This window comes from Lissotriton vulgaris, chromosome 3_1 (genome assembly GCF_964263255.1).
Source record: "Lissotriton vulgaris chromosome 3_1, aLisVul1.2, whole genome shotgun sequence".
Classification (NCBI taxonomy): Eukaryota; Metazoa; Chordata; class Amphibia; order Caudata; family Salamandridae; genus Lissotriton; species Lissotriton vulgaris.
In genome coordinates this window covers 1,768,281,759-1,768,304,262 of record NC_141689.1, presented here as the reverse complement: position 1 = coordinate 1,768,304,262, position 22,504 = coordinate 1,768,281,759, and the positions used below count along the sequence as shown (strand labels likewise).

At 45.2% G+C, this 22,504-nt stretch overlaps 1 protein-coding gene across 1 annotated transcript in view; it reads left to right on the top strand.

Annotated features, from left to right (window-relative positions):
* The window catches only part of AFG2A (AAA ATPase AFG2A), a 1,627,379-nt gene extending 1,606,513 nt beyond the window's left edge, over positions 1-20,866 (top strand). The window contains exon 16 of the mRNA XM_086962189.1: positions 20,123-20,866. Within this exon, the coding sequence (XP_086818315.1) occupies positions 20,123-20,299 (177 nt within the window). The 3' untranslated portion in view covers positions 20,300-20,866. The remainder of the gene's footprint in view (positions 1-20,122) is intronic.
* Positions 20,867-22,504: the final 1,638 nt, after the last annotated feature.

The window sequence follows — 22,504 nt, the reverse complement described above, 5'->3', positions numbered from 1 at the left end:
CCGTCTCCTACTTCAGAAGTGAATAGAGTGTATGCGTTTTTTACGCTATGGGTGGCAGAAGCTGTGTGATTTGTGAGGGAAATGTTCTACGCAGATGACTGGGTCGTGTTGTTGAACTTATCGTACAACCAATAGTTGGTTACTGTGGGTTGTTGAGGATTTGGTTGGGGTACTTTGGCCTTAAATCCTGTGGGTGATAGGGACAGAGTTGCAGGGTATCCAGGATGTGCACACGCAGTGCTTTAAATGGGGAAAAATATTGCAGGTACTCATTTAAGTGTGGCGAGTAAGTGGGGTTAGGGGCGGGATTAAAAGCAAGACATGCAAAACTTATTGACTTATATACTATTTGCAGCATATATCAAAACTTGAGAAATGTTTTTCTATAAACAAAACAGGTTCGTTATACAAAACGAAATCCAAACACAGTGATATTTTAACATTTCCTTATTTTGTAATATTTCTCTCGCTTTTCTCTCAAACAAAAACATGCACACACAAGCCGACAAACATAAGCAGACACTCACACAAAAGAATCAGGTGGGATTAAAGCCCTTTTAACCTCCTTACTTCCATGGCTTTCTTCTTTGTGCTGTCACTGGGCTGCCTCGATTCCTAGCAAATGCAAAAAGAACAATTGATGGACAGAATGCAGAACAATGTCATACATTCACCCCAGTACAGAGATCTGGGCCTAAATCCATCGTTTTTTTGCTCACCATGCCATTCCAATTTGGACACAGCCATGTGCAATTCAGTCTTAACCCTGCTCCCAAGGCGAACAGTCCAGCCAGAACTGCCAGGCCAGGTCCTCCCTGTACTGGAAACAAGCATCCTCGGACCGGTTTCGGGGTTCACCCCTCATCAGCCAGGATAGCTTGACTCCAGTGGCATGGAGAGCACAGGACCCACTTCTGTGCATACCCGTACCACTCGGGGTGACAATTGCAAAAAGAATAAATGATGGACAGAATGCAGAACAATGTCATACATTCACCCCAGTACAGAGATCTGGGCCTAAATCCATCGTTTTTTTTGCTCACCATGCCATTACAGTTTGGATCCAGCCATATGAAAATCAGTCTTGACCCTGCTCCCAATGGGAACAGTCGAGCCCGAACTGCCAGGCCAGGTCCTCCCTTGACTGGAAACAAGCATCCTAGGACCGGTTTTGGGGGAGGCTAATTTCTCATCAGCCAGGATAGCTTGACTCCAGTGGCATGGAGAGCACGGGACCCACGTCTGGGCATGCCTTGCAAAACAGCATGATAGCGAACACCCGGATATCATGCAAATGAGCCCACGCAGAGTAGTTCAGTGTGGGCTCAGCGCCATTAAAGTGCTTTGGCTGTCAAAAGAGACGGGCTATCACCACTAGAAGCACATGCACCTACCCTTTCATGAGTATCGATACTCTCCACAGCAGTAGAGAAGTGGCGGGACTCAGTACCTGTGAGCACCGGCCTATCTCAAGCATGTGCACAAGTATGTGGGTCAGAGTCAGTGACCTGTAGTGGTGTGGACAAGTAAGCTAGTCTGTCACAGATGAGAATGAGTGGGTTAATACGGGCCTAGGTGAAAAAGTGGATGCATGTCGGAAATCCCTGTGATTTTCTTTACAACAGGGTAAGACTTGTATTTTTTTTTTATTAATACTGTAGTGCATGCCTTAAGCATTCTAATAATCATTTTTATTATTAAAAGATGTCACGGAACTTTTTCTCCCAATTGTCAGTGGCTTTTTTCCAGCAAATTGCTTTTACTCTCAGATTCGGTAAGAATTCTGCGCTGCCTTCCAACCTGTCGAGCAGATGTCTGGGTTGTGGTTTTATTGTTGCAGGGTTGGGAGGAAGTGGAAAGGGCTGGGAGCTTCTTCCCAGAAAACCCGGCTGGTTTCTGCTAATTAGAGAAACAAACTCAAATTATCTCCTCACAGAGAAGCACACTGAAGCAGAGAGGCGCTGGTCCGGTCATGCACCACATACAAGTGATTTGAAAATAGTTTCCCTTCAGCTAAAATGAAAAAAAAAGAAGGGAAGTAAATGCAGCAGGAATGTGCAGGATGTTTACAGGATGTCAGTTCGCCAGCTGTCCCAGCCTCTGGGCTACAAGTCGGCACACTACAATATCATCAGAAGGCAGGCGACGAGCACCATTCGTTTATAATCTCCTCAGCTATGGTGGGCCTTGGAAAGACACATTCGACATCTGGCTTTTCAGCTGTGTACCCTCGCTCTAAAGCAGCTCAAAATGGTTAGGCCACTCTTTATTTATTTATGTATTTTAATACTTCAAGGGACCATACTAAAGACTTAAATAAAACCAGCAATTAAAAAAAAAAACACAAGCATTGCCGAAGTGAATAGGTCTCATCTATGTAATTTATATTTGTCCAACCCTAATTAATTCAACCTTTCTTAAAGTGTCATCTTGAGTGAATTTGCAACTTGTATATATGTAACTCTAACCACTAGTATCTGTAGTAAACATATGTACTTACTACCATTCTTTTTGAGTTTAGAGTTTATCTGTTTAGTACCTTTCATGTAATTCATGTACTCTAAAGTCCTTATGTAATGTAACTGGTTCTATTATAAAGCGCTCTGACTCTTTTGGGTAAAGTGCGTGCTACATAAAAATGCATTAATAAATATGTAATTAGCTTTGTCATTGCCTTTTAGCCATATTGTACAGCAGCACGGCTGTTGTGCAACATGGCTGAAGTTAGGGGAAAAGCACTATAATGCAGACAGTGCTGGTCACGTCATATCTCCTTTTTTTCTGGCAGTACGAGAGGGGGCAAGCAACAATGTGTAACGGACGGGACAAGCAACAATGTAGGAGTCGGAGGATGGGGCAAGCAAGTAACAACAGAGGAGGAGGGCAGGAAGACAGGGCAAGCTAGCAACAACACAGGGGCGTGCTGGAAAGGACGGGGCAAGCAACAGTGGGATGGGAGTGGTAGGACAAGCAAGCAACTATGCGGGTGAGACGGGCAATGTGAGAGGGGCCAAGTGGGAGGTGGCAAGCAAGCATCAAGGCATGAGGGATGGAGTAAGCAAGTGGTACATCTTAAAATAAATTAGAAGAAGCAAAAGTGTTTTTAAAAAGAAAGGAATGGCAAGGCTGCAGATTGCAGGTGCTAGGCTTTCCAAGAAAGGGGAATTGGAAAACAAGAGAAACAGGTGTGAGAGGAAAGTAAATGCTGAAAAGTGTTGGAAAACAGCAGGCGGTGCAATGAAGCTGTTGGATCAGTGGGGCTATTTAAATAAAAAACAAATATCTGTGTGGGACGGGGTGAGTGAGGCAACAGAAGGCCTGGGGGGGGGGGGGGCATGAGGGAAAATGGTGCAAGAGGTAACGCAGGACGAGAGAGAGAAAGCAAGACAATGCATGCATTGCCATGGAGGACTGAAAGAAATAGCTAAAAGGTAGTTCCATGATATGGAGTTGTACATTGGTTCGATAAATCCAGTATAAAGAATGGTAAAAAAAAATCTTTGCTCCAGAGGAGGAACAAAGAAGAAGAGGAAGGAAGAACATTAGTTAAGTTGCAAGCGTATGGAATTTACATGAAAGACAACCAATGGCAGGCTGTGGGCTGACCAAAATTAACTGTTGTCCACAACAGGTCTGCAACAGCAGTGAGACCAAATTAAATCTACTGATAGTGCTAATGTTGAAAGTTGCCAATTTTGTAACCAGTAGGTTCCAGTTGTAGCCCTCTGTCCCGCAGTTTGACTAACTAATGATTGGTCTTTGTGCATGCCATGTAAAGGGCCTTTCTGGTGTGGATAAAACCAAACATATCTCATTCCCTTGTCCTGAATCTTTAACCATCACCAATAAAAGGCATTCCTTTGCTTGATGATGTCTAATTGGGTTTTGAGACCCACTGTGACACGACTCAAACATGGCACCTATAACCTGGCAGGGCTGGATTCACGAAAAACTTTTTTAAAAGCCAGAAGTCTACATATTGAATGTTTCCTTGTACAATTTGAGTACATTGCCAACTTTTTGGAGATTCCCAAAATCCCAAGGAATAAACATGGAAGTCATTGCAAGAGATAGATTTTCATGCATACCACTCCTCCTCCAAATGTACTCCTGCAGACTACTCAGGGTGGATAGTCGGAAGTGATAAATTGTATTAGTGCACAGTGGCATAATGAAACTAGAGCCCCCCCCCCAATCCCCTGCCTAGTACATTCAGCGGGGCCCCATACTCTGGACCCAGTTTGAAGCTCTCAGGCCAGGGCTCTGACAGTGCTGGAAGGGGCTCCCAGAGCTCGGAGGCCCGACACCGCAGCAGCTTTTGTTACGCCACTGTTAGTGCACGTCAAATCAAGTAATTCTTTATTGCTGTGATCTAAAGAGCCTTATTGATACATACATGAAAAATGTCCTAGTTCCCCAATTATAAAAAAGTCTGGTTGATTCAGGACTAGGGGGTCTTATTTACAAGCCCTTTGCACCGCTGGTGCGTCACTTTTAATATGGGGAAAGTGACGTACCGGCGGGGCAAGGGTTTTGTAAATAAGCCCTTAGGTTTGCTAATGATAGTGATGTTCATGTAATCTGGACCAATTCTCCCCACTCCCCCATATTCTTTTCCAAGAATCCCACACAAATTATGTCCTCGGAAATTAAATGGGCACAGTCAATTCGGATGAGCCACCAGGAGTACTATGACGTTGCTTCTATTAGGAATAGAGGGTTACACTTTCTTGATCACTACCATGCTCTGTGTTTACCCCCCCTTTTAGCCTAGTATGCGCATAAGGCCTGCCTTTCTGAGAAAGCTGTCAAGAGGGGCATGGCCTAGGAAGAGGGTGCCTCAGTGGTTTGTCTGTATTCTTCAAAATGAGAAATGGTTTGATTCCCTATCAACATCTCTCTTGGATACATTATCAGATTTGGCGCTTCCAGACCTTGGACTAGTTTCAAACTCCTCACAGTGCAGGATCGAGTAGCATCTGCCATGCGGGGCATCCAGGGCACAGGCATAGCCTATGTCAGCGGCTACATTCAGTTCCTCAGGTGACCAGTATGCAACGATGAATCCAGCTGAGCCCTCAGCTGGCCATTAGATGTGAACACTCCACCTGGAAAATATGTTTAGTAATTTATGATGATTAAAACGTGTGCTTTGAGATGACAAATTCTGAACTCTGCAGATGAGCCATAACATACTGAGCGTTTGCCAGTGGCTTCACACAGCCAGCAAACGTAGCCTGTAAGATCGCTTAGTAGGATAAAGTGATGTCACTGTGAGCATCTGAACTATTGATCTTCCGCATTACAATAAAATGAGTACCAGTGAGTTGGACAGTAGTAACATCCTTTATTCAATTATTGACATTGCTATTATTTATTTATTTTGAACGTTTTATAGAGCGCGAACAAGACCCTTGCGGGTATCAGAGCGCTTTACATATATTGTGGTTCCTTATACATTAATTAAAAGCGAGTTGAACAGGTATACATAGCGTCATAGAGCAATGGAGCGGTACAGTAAAACAAAGAACAATACAGTTGAGTCCGGTACAGGATAAAAATGATGATTAGTAACTCTAATGGGCCATTGTCATAGTAAGGTATAGTAGTGCGGGTACTTATGGTATCAAAATTTCCTTAGGTTATGATGATCAGGAGAATTTTGCCATGAGAATCGATTTTACTTCCTTTTTGAAAGATGCAGCAGAAGAGTTAAGTCTGATTTCTGAGGGTAGGGCATTCCAAATCCTGGGCGCCATCCCTGAGAAGGATCGTTTGTAGGTTTTCTTCTTGTTCAATCTTTGCGGTTTCAAAAGTAGACTTTCCGTACTTCTTGAGGATCGTTACCCACCAGAAATCGTCAGTTTCTGAGCCAGATAGCTTGGTGCCTTGTAATGCAGGGCTTTGTGCGTGATACGCGCTATTTTCAAATGAATTCTAGCTTCCAATGGTAGCCAATTCCAGGATTTTAGGTCTGGGGAGATGTGGGCCTTTCTTTTAGAGCCAGTGATAAGTCTTGCAGCAGCATTTATTGAGGCTCTTAAAGGTGCAGTTGTAACTTTCGGAAGGCCACACAGAGAGACACTTCCATACTCTACTCTGGGAATAACAAGAGCATGAACTGCCTGCTTGAAATCATTGGCTGGAAGGAAGGGCTTCAGCTTCTTCAGTGTGTTTATCTGGAAGTTTGCTCCCTTTGTTGCATTGCTGATATGCTCTTGCATATTGAGGTCACTGTCAAGGGTTATTGCCAAGGATTTCGAAGACTCCACAATAGTTGGATGAATGTTGAGTGCCGTAAGATGCTTAATCCATTTTTGCATAATGGGTACTTTGGCAGGAGGAGCTATTAGAAGGAATTCGGTTTTTTTGGGCATTCAATTTGAGGTGATTTTCTGCCAGCCATGACTGGGTATTCCCTAGAGTTGAGTTACGCAGTTTGATGTCTTCTATGGTGTTGATCTTAAAGTATAGTTGTGTGTCGTCAACGTACATATGATATTGTACATTAGACGTGTGTAGCATTTTGGTGAGAGGTTCCATAAGAGAGATTAAACAATGTCGGGGAAAATGAGGACCCTAGCGGGACTCCCACCGTTACTGGGACAGGGTTGAACAAGGAGTTGCTGACCTTGAATATTTTTGTGTCTGGTTTTGTAGAAAAGAGGTAAACCAGTTTAGCACTGCCCCAGATAGACCCATTCTGTGTTTTAGAAGCTCTATCAAGTTCTCATGTTTGACGGTATCAAAGGCAGATGAGAGGTCTAGTAGGACCAGTAGGCAAGATCTGTTCTGATAAAGGATTTGTAGCGCATCATCAATTATGTGAGTCGTGGCTGATTCGGTATTATGATGAAACACAAACAGAGAAGACCAGGTCAAAGTGGTGTTAAGCTATACTAGTGACTAAGAAACAGGGGGGGGCATGCCTGCGAAGTTGAGTCACAAATGGCTTGAGAAAATCCCATCAGACCACCCTTGTGGCGGAGTCTCGTCATGTGGGAATTGGTTGAATGATCCAAACACCGCCCAGACCATCAGGTGATGGTGCGGATGTGGATAAACATACTGTAGCCAAATTGTTGCTCAGGGAGTAGTGCTAATGGGGTGCAGTGCTTAAGTGATAGTGAAGGATAAAACTAACTACTTAAACAAAACATGTATTACTTAAGATCTATCTAAGTGTCAGGATTAAAATCGCGCCTAGTAGCTGAAGAATTAGACTACACTATGGCGCTGTGCAGGTCGGTCGACATGTTTCAGCCAATAAGAGAGTTACTCTGGCTTTCTTCAGGACCTTTAAGGATGTTTAGCGACTGCAACTAGAAAAAGTGATAATTGCAAACGTAACAAAATTATACATATAATGATACATATAACTACCAGTAACTTGGAACTCCAATATACACTGGAGAAAAAGAAAAATATCTTCTTCCCATCTTTGTGTGGGTGATGACCTCACCTCACCTGGCGACCGCTCGGGAGAATGAGGCCCCGCTCTGTCCGTCGTTACCCCTTGTCCTGCGACCGAGCGGAAGCGGTATTATGACCTGCTCGCAAGCCTGATTGGTGTTTGTTAAGAAGGTCAAAATGATCAATATGCCTTGTCAGTTGGATGTGAACACATTTTTCCAATAATTTGGCCACGGTAGGGATATTGGAAATAGGGCAATAGTTGTTTAGGTCCATAGGGTCCGCCGTGGGTTTCTTTAGAATGGGTGATACTTGACCCACTTTGAGGGTATCCTGGATGCAGCCTTGAATGAAGAACAGAAAAAACAGAGACGTATAACTTTCTGTGCATGTGCCCATGTATAGCCAAGAGGACAACCCAGAGAGGTGACAAATTCAGTGTGCTGAGGGTCCAAGTTAGAATCCCAGCAGGGCAAACCCAGGCTTCCATTCTTTCGAGGTAGGTAAATTAAGTAGCATACACTGAGCAAAAGTTCCATCTTCATTTACAGAGCTTGAGACTGGTGGATGTGCCGAATGACACGAATTGTGTTATGAATAATACTATGTAATGCATGTGAAGTATGGCTTGCAAACAGAGTGTCACTTTATTACATGAGCAGGTAATACGTTTTAATGGGGCGGGGACGCCGGCGGTTTCTGAATCTTTTTTTACATTTTCAAATGTAGGTGGCTGTGCTGGTCAGCTGGAATATATATAGAAGGATGGTAGTGAAACAAAGTTTTTGAGTCTCGCGTAGCGTTGCAGCGCAACACGATGCTCGCTCTGTGAGACCTCATGTGAGCAAGGATTTTTCAGAAGGGGACTTGAAGACCCACCTCTCATTTTCATTGGATGGCGTCATCGTTTATGGTAAACGGTGGCCTCCCATTGAAAATGACTGCCCTTTCGCCTTTTGGTACGGCCCATCCGACTGGATCGTTTGCTTCACGTCTGTCGTGAAGTAATTTCTTATCTAAAGTAGGCTTGTTATCCAAACAAGCCGTGAAGCAAAGAATCCAGTCTGGATGGGCCATCTCAAAAGGAGACAGGGCGGTAACAAAGAACGTTCCTGCCTTGCTAGCAATTCCCTAGATCATGCATGTTCACAAGTGAGAGTTAGTGAACAAAAGGACTGCCACCCGCCTCGAGGGGCGCCCCCCTCCCCTCCCGAAGGCAACAGTCTGCGATGTTAATTGTTATCTCCAGTCATCTTGTCTGTGGCTCTGTCCATTTCCTCTGACATCTTTCTTTTTATCGCTCTACCCTGCCCCCTTCTTTCTCACCCATTGGTTGGTCTGATCACTGGAGGTTTCCTAATGCCCTCCCGATTATATGCCATTCACGCTATCCCATTTCCTCTGAGCCACTTCCGTCCTGTCGTTTCTCAACAATCCAGATTTCATTGCCCCTATAGCTATCTTTTCTTGCACCCTGTCCTCCCATCGGTTTGTCATTTCCTAGGTTTCCCCTATAGCCCTCCGGCCTTGTGATCGGTGGCACCCCTTGCGTTCTCGCAGCCCCCGCTCTGCTTCCGCGCCATCTCCAGAACCTACCCATTGTAAATGGATTGAGGATGCCCCGGCATCTCTCCGACCTTCTGAATCCACGAGGGGGTTTGTTTTCTCCTTTTGAGGCGCTATAAGCATTATATTGCCAAATGTAGTGGCACTCGCTGCATGGATCAGCTCATTTGTTGCTGTTGTGCATTTCTTTAGAGCAGCGAGATAAACCCTCTAGGCTGACGCGTGATGTAAAGGTTAAGAGTTCGACCTTAGTTAAAGCCGCCTCCTCCTTTTATCCTCCCGAGGTCGAAGCCAAGAAGCTCCTGTGCCACGGCAAACACTAACATCATCCCCTCCCACTGTACCAACTACACCGTCAGTGCTGTCCGGAAGGGGGCCACACACATGAACTTCTAGGTGTAGCTAGGGCTGGATCGTCATCTCACCTTCTGCGTGGCGGGCCCCGTGGCCCAATCTGGTCAGAGCTTTCTACCTCTTGGGCCCTCCTGGGTGCACATGTCTATCCTCCGGTGCTGAGGGCGACCCGGCCTGTTCTTCATCTCTCGGGCATGCCCGGCTCTTGCGATGTCTCGCTACTGGTCTGCCTGCACACCTGACTCTTCCTCTGGGCAAGTGGCCGACCACAGGTTCGGAGGGGTGGAGGGGGGCTTCCTGCTGGTTTCTCTCAGGCCCCATTCGGCCGGCTTCCTCCATCACTAGCAGCCATAATCGATATTAGAGGCAGCGTAGGCCGGCCAGGACAGTTGCACGACCGCTGGTGGTGCAGACGCAGAGTCTGGTCTGTTACGGCCTCTCGATTGCATTGTGTCGGAATGCCACCCTCATGAAGTGGGTCGAAATGGAAAGAGCGAGAAGGGTCCCCAGTTCATGTCTATTTGATTTAAAAGGTAGCGTGCTATACATCATATGGAGAACCTAGCTGAGGGGAAAAGGTGTTTGCATACGTTTAGAAATGTTGGAATTTCGCCTTTTTACTGTACTCCTGAGGCGCGCAACACCCTTTCGCCACAAAGGGCTTCAGCCCCCATTCCTCACCCCCCCTTCGTGTGTGCCAGCCCAACCAATGTGTCAGGGTTATATCTCGGAGGAAAATAGTAGAATAGACAAAAATATTCAAAGCGATCTGAGAAATATAAGAATAACATCTTATTTGAATGCATTCAATTTGCTAATATTATGAGAATATACATTTTATTTTACAATTTAATTTGCGGTGAAACTATAGAATTGTTGCAAAATGTTTAAGATGCGATTGTCCGATATTCCTTTTTATGACAGGCACAAGCTGATGAGCTTTGCAGGGGTCAACAGGTAAAAAACATTGTATGTATGTATGTAGGTGTACTTATAAAGCGCAAACCTGTCACCCAAAGGGCATCCTGGCGCTTACAATTCGGACAGACATGCTTTCACTGCTCAGACATTTCTGGGGAAAAGATACGTTTTTAGCGCCTTCCTGAACGGGAGGTATTCCCTATGGCTTCTCAAAGAGAGGGGAAGGGAGTTCCAGAGCTTGGCCGCTGCTACACTAAACGAGCGGCTGCCCATCCTAACTCTCTGGAACCTCGGGACCACGAGCAGTTGTGCCGAAGAGGAGCGAAGGAGCCGCGGGGCAGAGTACCAAGCGAACATATTCTGTAAGGGCACTGGGCCCTGTTGATGCACCGCCTTAAACACCAGGCACGCTGCTTTATATAGTACACGCGAATGTACCGGCAGCCAGTGTAGATCCGTTAGAGCTTGAGATGAGGAGCTAGAGTTGGGGCGAGAAAGAGCCAACTTGGCAGCCATGTTCTGCACCCGTTGTAGCTTCCCCAAAAGATTTTTCGGTGCTTCCAGAAGTAGCGCATTACAATAGTCTATACGACTCAGTATGATTCCGCGAACTACTTCTGGTCTGGCATGGGCGGGGAGAAGGGGCAGAACTTTTCGCAGCATGCGCAGCAACGTCATGCATGAAGTAATGGTCTTATGGACGTGCATGTCAAGTTGTAAATTTGGGCCGAAAATCACCCCCAGGTTGCGGGCTGACTCCGCAGCTGATACTGGCTCAGGGAAAGCAGCAGGCCAGAAATTCTCTGGAAGTGTCCGCGGGATCCGATCCGTGGAGCAATGGAGCACCTCGGTCTTAATGCTGTTAAATTGTAAAGAGTTGGCCCGCAGCCAATCCGCTGTAACTGCCATACAGCAATGAAATGTCTCCAATGGAACCGCGTTATTACCTTCCAGGGAAAAGACCAGCTGGGTGTCGTCGGCGTAATTACAAGCCGAGATACCAAAAGATTTTATGAGCTGAACCAAAGGGCGGAGGTACAAATTAAAGAGTATAGGGCTGATGGCCGAGCCCTGTGAAACCCCCTGCCCTACTTTCCGTGGCTCCGATTGAAATGGAGGATGCGTGACCAGCTGCTGCCGGTTGCTAAGGTAAGATACCAGCCAGTCTCTTGCCCTCTCTGTGACACCGCACTCCTCAAGCCTCCTAATGAGGGTTCGATGGCACACCGTATCGAACGCGGCCGACATGTCGAGCAGCACCAAAAAGGCTGCCCGACCACTGTCGACACGCGAACGAAGATTATCCAATACGGTGACCAGTGCGGATTCCGTCCCATGCCCAGGGCGGAAGCCAAACTGGAACTCATCGAACCATCCGATTTCTTCCAGGAAGCCAGACAGGGAGCGGGTCACCCATTTTTCCACGATCTTAATAGGAAAAGGGAGTAAAGAGATAGGCCTATAGTTTGAAAGACAGGCAGGGTCCAGCGTTGGTTTCTTTAGCAATGGTGACACGACTGCCAGCTTCCAGCACTCGGGGACAGTTGCCAGCTCCAAAGATTGGAGGCAGACGGAATACAAAGGCTGGAAAAGTTCCGCCTGAAAAACCTTCCAAAATTTGGGGGGCAGTGGATCGAGCGGAGAACCCGAAGATACTGCATGTGCCATGCTGCGAAATTCCTCAAAGGAGGGACTGGGGAAGAAACTTAGTTGGGGTCGACTGGAGGGACATTGTCATTTACAATGCCATTACTTCATTAATGCTTGTAGAAGGGGGAAAAAAAACAATAAAATATAATGCCAATAGCTCAAAACAATGTTATTTTGAGACGTATTGCATTGTAAATGCTTGTTTAAACGAGAGAGCAAGCAGATCGTCTACAGACTGGCCAGACGGATGCGTCTCAGCATGCTCGTTCACTTGATACGCAGAAGCATGAGGGCACCGGAAATGCCAATCACTGTTTTTCCCAGTTGCACAGGGAGGAGTGGCAGTATCTCTCTGCATCCCGCAGGCTGCTTTCCGGAGAGCTGTGCGTCTTCACGACACCCTCATCTGCCTGCAAAAAGCATATTCAGGATCTGAGGACTCAACCCTCCTGCTTACTCCGTTGCAGGGGCAGTAGTCTTGCTTTTCTATTCGGACTCTTTTTTAATGTTAAATCCCTCTTTTTGGCATACAGTGTAAAATAGTGATGCTGACCTTGGGGGGTAAGTGTTTGCAGGCTCGGCCTGGTGTGCCCACCAAGCACGGCCTCCAGACGAAAGACAGCGAATACACACGGTGCTTGTTGCTCCACATATTGACTGTCGTATCTGTGTAGGTATGTACTTTTACAGTTAATGACTATACAAGGTACTGCTTCTTGCACTATTTATCTGCAAATGGTGGGAGATAAAGAACGTGTTAAAAAAGTGCACGGACAATAGCGGCACTAGAATAATTCGTTTTTCTTCTGAAAGATTGGAAGGCCTGACCCTATGGCTAAAAACACACATTTGCAATACAATAGGTCTTGCATTGGTGCAATTGCAGCCTGCATTATTCGCGAGTGGGAGGGGGCGCAATGAGAAGGTCCAGCGGGGAGGAGGTTGGGGCTGAATTTAATGTCATTTAAAAAAAGAAAACTTACTTTCACCTCCAGTCCTGGACTCCCATGTCGCATCTCCTGCTCACAGGAAGCAAAAGCAGGCATCCTCCCTCTCTTCCCCTAAACCAATAACAACGCTGCAATGGCAGCGTTGTGATTGGCTAGGACTCCGCCCTTACAGGCATCTATATGGGGGAGATTTCTCCATGCAGCAGCCTACTTTGGAGAAAATGAAGAGTGCTATGACCGGTTTGGTCGGCCCTGGGGCCGACTAAACAGCCAGCACCCATAACATTGGGCTAGCCACTCCTCCCGACCCGCCCACCCCCAACCAGGCATACCCTTCTTCTGCTTTCTTGCAGTGATGCGACGCTCTGACTTCCACATGGAGGAGCCTCCCCTGCATTTTTGAAACTTTGAGCTATTGGCGTTGTAAATGATAATGTCTTTTACTTATGTCTTTTGGTTTGGAGTGCAGTGGGTGTATGAACAGAGACACAGCTGCAGTACTGTCTAAAGGACTAAGAATGGGGAATTACCACTGGGAATAGAGACACAACTGCAGCACTACCTAGAGGACTTAGAATGGAGGAGTTACCAATGGGACCAGAGAAGCAGCTGAAGCATTATCTAGGGAACTGAGAATGAGGACATACCACTTGGAACAGATACACAGCTGCAGCACTGCCTAGAGGTCTTAAAAGACAAGGGTTACAGAGGGGACCAAGGAAGCAGCTAGCAGCACTGTCTAGAGGACTTAGGATGAGGAATTACTGACAGGACCATAAGGAATTATCACTGGGAACAGAGAACAGCAGCAACACTGCCTAGAGGACTTCAAATGTGGAAATTACCAATGGGACCAGAAAAGCAGCTGCAGCACTGTCTAGAGGACTCAGGATGAGGAATCAACCAATGAAACCAGAGCAGCAGCTAGCAGCACTGTCTGAAAAACTTAGAATGAGGAATTACCAACAGGGCCAGAGTAGTAGCACTGTCTAGAAGATTTAGAATGAGGAATTATCACTGGGACCAGAGAAGCTGCTAGCATCACTGTCTAGAGGGCACAACCAGATAAACAGCTTGCAGCGCTGTGTAGAGGACTTAGAATGGAGGAATTGCTGATGAGACCTGAGAAGCAGCTAGCAGCACTGACTGAGGACTTAGAAAGAAGGAGTTACTGACAGGACCAGAGAAGACACTTTTAGCACTGTCTGGAGGACTTACAGTGGTGAAATTACCGGTGAGACCAGTGAAGCAGCTACAGCACTGGATCCGGATTGACTCAATTTCAATGTCTGCACTCCGGTGTTTTCATAGAATAGATCTGGAACATGGACTGGAGCAAGAACGATACATGTTTGAGGAAAGCAGACTAATCCGGAGCTGTACAACCCTGCACTCTCATTGGCTACCAGGGAGAAGGAGGAGGGCTAAGAGGGACGGAAGAAGAAGCTGCTGTTACGGAGAATTCTGCAGGCAGCAGCAGGCCGCCAGGTCCTCTTACCCCGTGTTTACATCTAGAGATGGCAGTGTCTACACAGTCACTGCCCCAGCGAATTGCTTTACATGTAGGCTGCTGTCAATGCTAATGAATATTATATTTTAGCCCTGTACCTTCCCCTATACATGCCTTTTTAATCTGATATTCAACGGACAAGCAGCAACCTGTGAGCAGGGTGGGGGCCTGTTTCATATATGGGTGAAGGTGCCATGCTGGCAACAGAGTGCAATTGCAAACACAAAAAAAAGCCACAAATAATAAACAAGAGAATATAAGCACGAACTGCGTTGTTATTCAAGCAGCTGGCAAATTACAGAAAAAGAAATAGTGCTCACAGAGTATCATAAATAACTGTAAAAGGAAGAGCACACGTGTAGCTTGAGAGGGTTCCACATCGCCATTGGGCCAGCTGAATCGGACTTGCTGCTGCAGAGAAGAACATAGCACGAGCTGCAGCAAAGTCAAGCTCACCAGCAATGCACCCTCAGCGTATCGACTTGTCAGGCTGGTGCCAGTTCCCCAGGGAAAAATCATTTTAAAAGTTTTGAAATCCCAGGTTTTAGGGTTAGACAGGAGGAGTACACTCTGACACTTTAATAAGGGCCCCAGGACCTTAGGGACACCACTTAGATGTCTGGTCTCTCTCCGGTAGAAACCACCATTAGGGTCCAGGGCAGGTCTAGTTGAAACTGGTCCGATGAACTATTTCAGGAATGTGGGCTTCTAACTGCTTTTGTGTCCCTGTAGCTTAACAGGAAGTCAGCCAACTGACACTTAGCATCTACCTCTTTGACCTGGGTCCAAGGCGGAGCTCTTAGGTTTCTCCTCACAGGTCACAAAAGCAGGTGCAGTCCTCCTTCTGCCTTCTACAGGTCCGGTAGTGTTCTGAAGACGGTACTCGGGGTGCTGCATTTATACCCTGTCAAGCCTGTAGGTGGGGGATACTCTTGGCGATTTCCTTACGAACGGTTTAAATGTTCCCAGGGGTGAATCAACCCACTTTTGCAGTAGTTCCTGTGTGCCCTACAGCAGACAATCCCACAGTGCCCTTCTGTACCTAAAATAAAGATTGCAGACCTTTCTTCCCCTGTGCCCACCCAGAGGTGTAGCTAAGGTAATGGATAAAATCCCCCTTGTAGTAACTCAAAACCAGTGCTGAGGACAGCTCCTCTCCCAGTGGGATTGATGCCTGTTGGACTAGCAGGGCAATAGAGGGAACAGGCCCAGTGGGAGCTACATCTGTATATGACAGGGTAGGCATCCGTAGAAGTTAATTAAGTTTTTGGACACAGCCAATATGGCCATCCTGTTAGGGGAAGGCAGCCCATCTCCCTTTGTCTCAGCTCTAGCCACTTCAGACTTAATCAAGGAGACTTTCAGTTCCTCTCATGGGTAACAGTGAACAAAAACAGAAAGGTTCATTTGGCTCAGGCAAGAACATTACAACTTTCTAAAAGTGTTATTTTCAAAATAGTAACATAAAGTCTGACCTGATCATTACGTTAGATTTTAAATTACCATTAAAGTGAGTCCTCTAATAATTTTTCTAGCTACTTCCAAATTGACGTTAAGCATTATAAGGTGTCATAATCAGTGCTTGAAATGGAAAAATGGAAGTGCTGGTACTCTGTAGCATAGTACCTGATTGTTTCTGAGAATTGCCGTACTATCCAATTAAAAGTATTATGTCACTCTTGAGAATTGCAGGTAGTCTTCCTCTCAAAATAAAAAAGTGCCGGTACTTAGTACCTTATAGTACCGGCCGAGTTAAAGCACTGGTTATAATATAAGCAATTGCTTTCATAAGGGAGAGCCAGCCTTGGCACAGCGACAAAACACATTAGAAGTTTATCACTGCCATGACACGTAAAACATAAAATGCACATGTCCTACTTTTGAAATACTATGCATCCTGTCCTGCGGGCATTTAGAGCCTACCTCAGCCGAGTATTAAAAGAGAAGGTTTAGGCTTGGCAAAAGGTTTACCTTGCTAGGTCAATTTGTCAGTTTTAAAAATTCACACCCTGTCTGCAGGAGCAAGCTTGGAGACATGCTGTGAATTGTCATTATAGAGGTGGCATAATATGTGCTGCCGTTCACTATTGACATTTAACTTACAGTACACTTTTGTATCATATGTCTGGGATGTATTGGTATATTGAATATGCTAATCAGGAGTATGGTACATTTCAACATACTTTAGGTGTTGGAGCACATACACTGGACAGCAGTGTACCAGTGTGCAGTCTTAACAAACTAGCAACAATATTGAGCAAACAAATGGGGGTGACCGCATAAATAGGGGCATTTTCCCGCTAGACATATATATGGTTTTTTTTATTTATTCATTATAGTTTGGTGAAAATGTCAGTTAAAACATAGCATTTTCAGCTATATTCACCAGTTATAGTTAACTTAAATAACTATAACTTGTGCCCCCACCATGAACAGTGTTCAATGATGTCATTTCAGATGTAATTGCTGGTTTTATCAATGATGTCATAGAGCATGTCATGAGTTATGTAATACGTGAGGTATAAGTGCATGGTGAAGTCTCGGTAATGTGTTTTTTTGTGAGTTCGCTGGCCCCACCCGGGTAACCCACAGCACAGAGATCCTTTGGGGAATGCAGGGGAAGGCCCATGGCCACAGTAGCACTACTGGCTCCTCTGCCAGCACCAATCTTGGATGCTGACTGGAGCTGGCTCGATGGGTTTGCTCCCACCTGGTGGGAGCATCTTTTGTTTCTGCTCCCGCCAGTTGGGAGCAAATCTGTGTTCCCTACCTCGGAGAGTGCAGGTAGGGAATTAGATTTATATTCCCTACTGACTGTCTCCTATGCAGGGAACAAGAAAGACAGTGTTCCAGGGATAGGTACACTGGCTCGCTTCAGGTCCCGGGGTATGAGGTACCTGGGGTGGTCTTATTGCTCAGAGCGTGGGGAGAGCCATGCTCCTCCCCAAATTTCACCCTGAGTATTGTAATGGCTTAGTGATAGGGGGTGCAGGCCCCCTCTCAAAAATAATTACAATGGTCCTGGGGATGTGACTTAAGAGCATTTGAATGGATCAGGGAGAATTGCCACATGCCCCCAGACACAAATAATTACACCAGCGTCAGTGGAAGGGGTCTCCACTGCTTTTTTAATTGCTTCCCACCCAAGGATTTGCAGTACTTTTTCAGAATAAATGTGTTTTTGGTCGAGCCCGCTTTCCCCCTACCAATCCAAGGGAGTCAGGGTATCCCTACCCTGAACCCCTGTGTGTTTTAAAAAAAATTTCAGGACAGGAGGCTGAGTCCCCGAGTCCTAAAATGGCTGCTACAACATCTTTGCTGATGTAAACCGCAGCCAGGCAGATTCAATCTTTTGATCTATCAGGTCCATGGATCCTTCACGGCTTTAAACATACATAAATTGTGAACCTTAATTTCTCAAAAACAACTGAACAGATGTACCCCAAATCATAAAAAGCATGCTTACTGGGTAAAGATCTAGCTTTCTGCCAAATTTGATGTAATTCTGTTCAGCAGTTTTTGTTATAGGTATGTTTAAAGTTTCATTGTGAAAATGCATGGGGAAAACGCATTCTGGGACTCCTCCTTTTTTTTGGGCCCCGAATCACCCCAGACTTTTTTTTGTGTGGAAAGTTTCGTAAAGATTTGTCAAACTCCGCCAAAGCAAACCAAAAAACCAATTTCCTACGGAAACATAGTCCTAACTAACTATACATTTTAGAGTGCTACTGTGCTACTCAATGATTAGAGCGGCAGACCCTGATGCAGAGGTCTAGCCCGGGACCAGGGAAACACGATATATCAGTGCAAAGACAAAGAGTAAGGATTAGTTTGCGGTGTATAAAGAAGAACATGAACCTTCCTTTTGCCTGTGACATCATAACGTCTGGTTATGCTTATGGCATGTTTCTCTTTCCATGCTGGAGACTAGAGAGACAAATGCATTGGAGGGGTTTTCCCATGAATGCCATTGTGAATTGTACATCAGACACCCACCCTTTCTTGCGGTGTTATAAAACACAGTTTTATATTCGCTGAACCATGGAGAAGAATCAGTGCGATATGCACTGATGGTATATGACATCTCAACCAGGACTGGAGAGCTTTTGTTCCTGTCTCCTCATGCCCTGATAGTGGCTCATCTGCTCAGGTGGGTTTCTATTTCCGCACTGGCCCCTTCACACTGCTGCGGGTCTGGTCGCAGTTGTCTCAATTCAACTACATAGCCCCGATTTCGTCTTTAAGGCTAGTCAACAAATGTTTAGATAAAGTGATCTAAAAAGGCTAGTCATCCTGGGTAATATTCTTACCAGATGTGGGCAATTATTGGCATCGTGGACGTTTCCAGCACCAAGCGTAGGCTATTAATGATGTTACACTTGTTTTTTAGGGGTTAGGAACAGTGATTTTGGAACTCTCTTAACCAGTGGCATAGCCAGTATGTCATCGGCACAAAAGCAAGGAAGCAATTGGGTACCGCTGGTTGAAATGTGAAATACAGGAATAACTAGGGTTCAGTGGGCCAGTAAGACCTCGGGGCCCTGGCACCAGGCTCCACTCACTGCACATTCTGAAGCTACCCCCCTGCTCTCAAAGTTAAAGGCCATCTGGTACCAGATCACCGGGTCTTTCCCACACACCTGAAGGCACCTAAAGGCTAATGCGTTCATTTTTATGTGTGCACTCTGATCTCAGCATTCTTTATTGCACAATTGTATTTCTGGCATGTCTTTTTAACTGTTTATAAAGCACACTAATGCGTATTTCCTGGTTCACAATTAAAATATACAAATAAAACTAGGCCCTGGTGCCGAACATCTCCAGTACTCTGTTGAGGGTATCTGTTCGATACCCCATCTGAGTTGACTGTTCATTTGTTCTCTACTAGTTGAATTATGGAAGAGTTCTGTCTAGTTGGGAGTTCTGATAGACTGCCACTTGGGCAGCTTCTCATACTTTTCTGTAAGGATTCCACTGATCATGAATGATGCTGTATTTGACAAATCCTTTCTTCTCAAAGGCTTTGATTAAAACCCACCATCTTCAACTTTCTATCCTGCATGTAATACTTTGGCCAACTATATGCTTTAGGCACATTATTAGACTGACAGCCTTTATTTATTGGGTTATTTTTTTGTAGTAGATGAACGAGAGGTGTTCATAATCACATACATAGAACTATAAAACACTTTAGGATTCTCCGGCTATCCTCAGAAAAATAGTCGAAATTCAACATTTCCCTCGTTTTCTTCTTGCAGTGTGAACTGCATATTTTTTTTAACTGTTGTGCTGCATAACGTACATTATGTGTGCACCTTGTTTCTTTGGATCTTTTAATTGGTTACTGTGCTGCCTTCACATTATATTGTTTTTGCATTTGTCACCCTGAGTGAGACGGGTATGCTCAGACGTGAGTCCCATGCTCTCCATGCCACTGGAGTCAAGCTATCCAGGCTGATGAGGGCTGAAAGCCCGAAACCGGTCCTTGGATGCTTATTTCCAGTCCAGGGAGGACCTGGCTTGGCAATTCGGGCTGGACTGTTCCCATGGGGCACAGGGTCAAGACTGATTTGCATATGGCTTGGTTCATACTGGAATGGCAAGGTGAGCAAAAAAACGATGGATTTCCGCCCAGATCTCTGTACTGGGGTGAATGTATGACGTTGTTCTGCATTCTGTCCATCACCTGTTGTTTTTTGCATTTGTTGTTTGTTGTTTTTTGCCTTCACATTATAATGCATATTTTTCCATTTGACAGATAACCGCAGTCTGCAGGGAGGCTGCACTTCTGGCCCTCCAAGAAGATATCCAAGCTCAGTGCATCATGAAGAGACATTTTGAGCATGCGCTTACGATTGTCACACCAAGGATTCCAGACTCATTGTGCCAGTTTTATGCAGCCTATCAGAAGAAAAGCGGACTTCATGCCCTTTGATAAAAATGTGGATTAATATATTATTGTCTTTGAAGGTGGACATATGCAAATCTTGTGGCGTGCGAGTCCATGCTGGCCATACAAGAATTTCAAGATGAAGGCTTTGCTGGAGTTCTACGGTTTCCCACACGACAAGTCATGCACAGTGTTAATAGTGGATGCAAAATTCACTGCATTTGGTACAGAATCGATGTGAAATGCACACTAGACTCATTATGCTTCTTGGTCAAAAAGACCTGTACTTGTGCAGGTGAAATAATTTAGGAACGTGGGAGGCTTTAAGGATGCCATCTTGATTTACATAAAGCTCAAAGAGTTGATTTAGTGCCTAGAGTCAACCTTCTAGAACATTTTACATATAACTTAGCTTCACATTGGAAGTATTGTTTGGTTTTCGCTATGTACCGTTTCTTCCATAGGTCTCATGGAAGAGGGCTATTTTTTTAAACAAAATATACTAAAATGTTCATACTTGTACAGTAGTTCTTCTCAGTACAAAATCATTCTTTCCACCATGTGAAGAAAATCAGGAGTAATTGATTATTAAACTGAAAAAATTGTCTTTTTGCACAGATATATTCTCAGAGGCTTGGGAGTCAATTGGAGTGAATCTTGACTTTGCCCATGCATCATGTTGTAATCTATGACACTCTTGATTCTAGCTATTCCTTCTCCACTGGAACAAATTGGAGCTATTCTGACTCTTAATTCCACCCACGTTCATGTTAGCTCGCTCAGTATGCTTGCGCCAAACACTCTCTATTCATTTTTCGAATGCATAAACAGTTGTGGGCGGTGTACCAAAGGAATACAAACAGTAAGTATGATGATACATAATAACTAACTCGAGTCCTTCTCGCATGTTCCTTCTGCACATCTTGCCCCAGTTTCATCCACCGACCAGAATGTGCTGGACGGGAACTGGGCAACAGTTCTGTTTGAACAAGCAGTTGATAGCTTTTTAAGGATTATTACCCAGAATGTTATTTTTGTGGTATGGCATACCTCTGTATTGAACCCCTTATCTCTGCAGCTGGTTGATACCACAGTGGTCTCGAGTGAAAGAATGCTGGTCTTGAATAAGACCACTCCCCATGTCTTTCCTGTGGTGCTGGTGTTACTTTCTTTAAGTCACTGAACTATCTGCACTATCTCTTTATAGGGTAGGTGGCTGCTCAACCTATAACACCATCCAGCACACAATTGAAATCCATGCTGATACTGTCCAGTGCAAATTCATGATTACGCCTTATATTATCTGTTAGTGGTCAAATCTCCTTCCACCCCAAGAAGTGAAAGTTCATCACCGAGTGCCTTTGGGGTTGCTGGGAGTGACCCAGTAGTTCAGACTTTCCCAGAGTTTGTCTATGGAGAGAGGGTGCCTTACAAATGGAAACAGTTACAGCTGCCACTCGATTGTAATCTATTCATAAAACGTAGAAGGGCTGGACACAAATTAGGCAATTCCTTTCAACATCACCTGACCAAGGAAAAGCTCAAACGATGACCATGTAGCAGATTAAAGCCTCCTGAGAGGTTAATGTCTGGTTCTGTATGGTGCACCTGTAAGGACCTATTCCAACAAAGTCACCTGACACCTCCCGCTGCATGTTTCTGGTATTTGGGGTGGGGGACCGCATCAGTATTAAAGTGCTTCCGTTGAGTTTGAAAAATTTTCTGGGGTCCTTCACTAATGTCTTGGATTCTGTATGAGCGCACCTCTGGAAACAACAGACACAGAACTAGCCGTACCTATACATCTGGTTGGTTTCATTGTTCTTCCACCAGGGTATAGACTCTCTCCCCAAATAAGATTAGTCCATTTCAGTCTGAAACTACCTGTTGATATCTCTAAACCTTCTCATGGGCAAAGTTAAAGATGCAGTTTATAAGGTCCCTAATTGCCAAGGGATGGGGAGAATTCCTCCCAGAGCTTATTCTACCCTTGCAATACATGGCTGATCAATCATTCTACAACGGCACGGTGATTAAGGAGGAACTTGGATTGCAGGACTTCTTGCATTCAAGTGGTTCTTTTAGCTCATTTCCACATCCGGCTCTCCCAATTTCGCCTGGCCTCTTGGGACCAAAAGAAGAGCCCCCCTTTCTCTTTAATATACCAAGGTGGACATTTTCCAAGGCCCCGATTAGTTATTCATATAGAAAGCTATCATTGGCGAGTTCCTATGTCTGACAGCAAAGTGT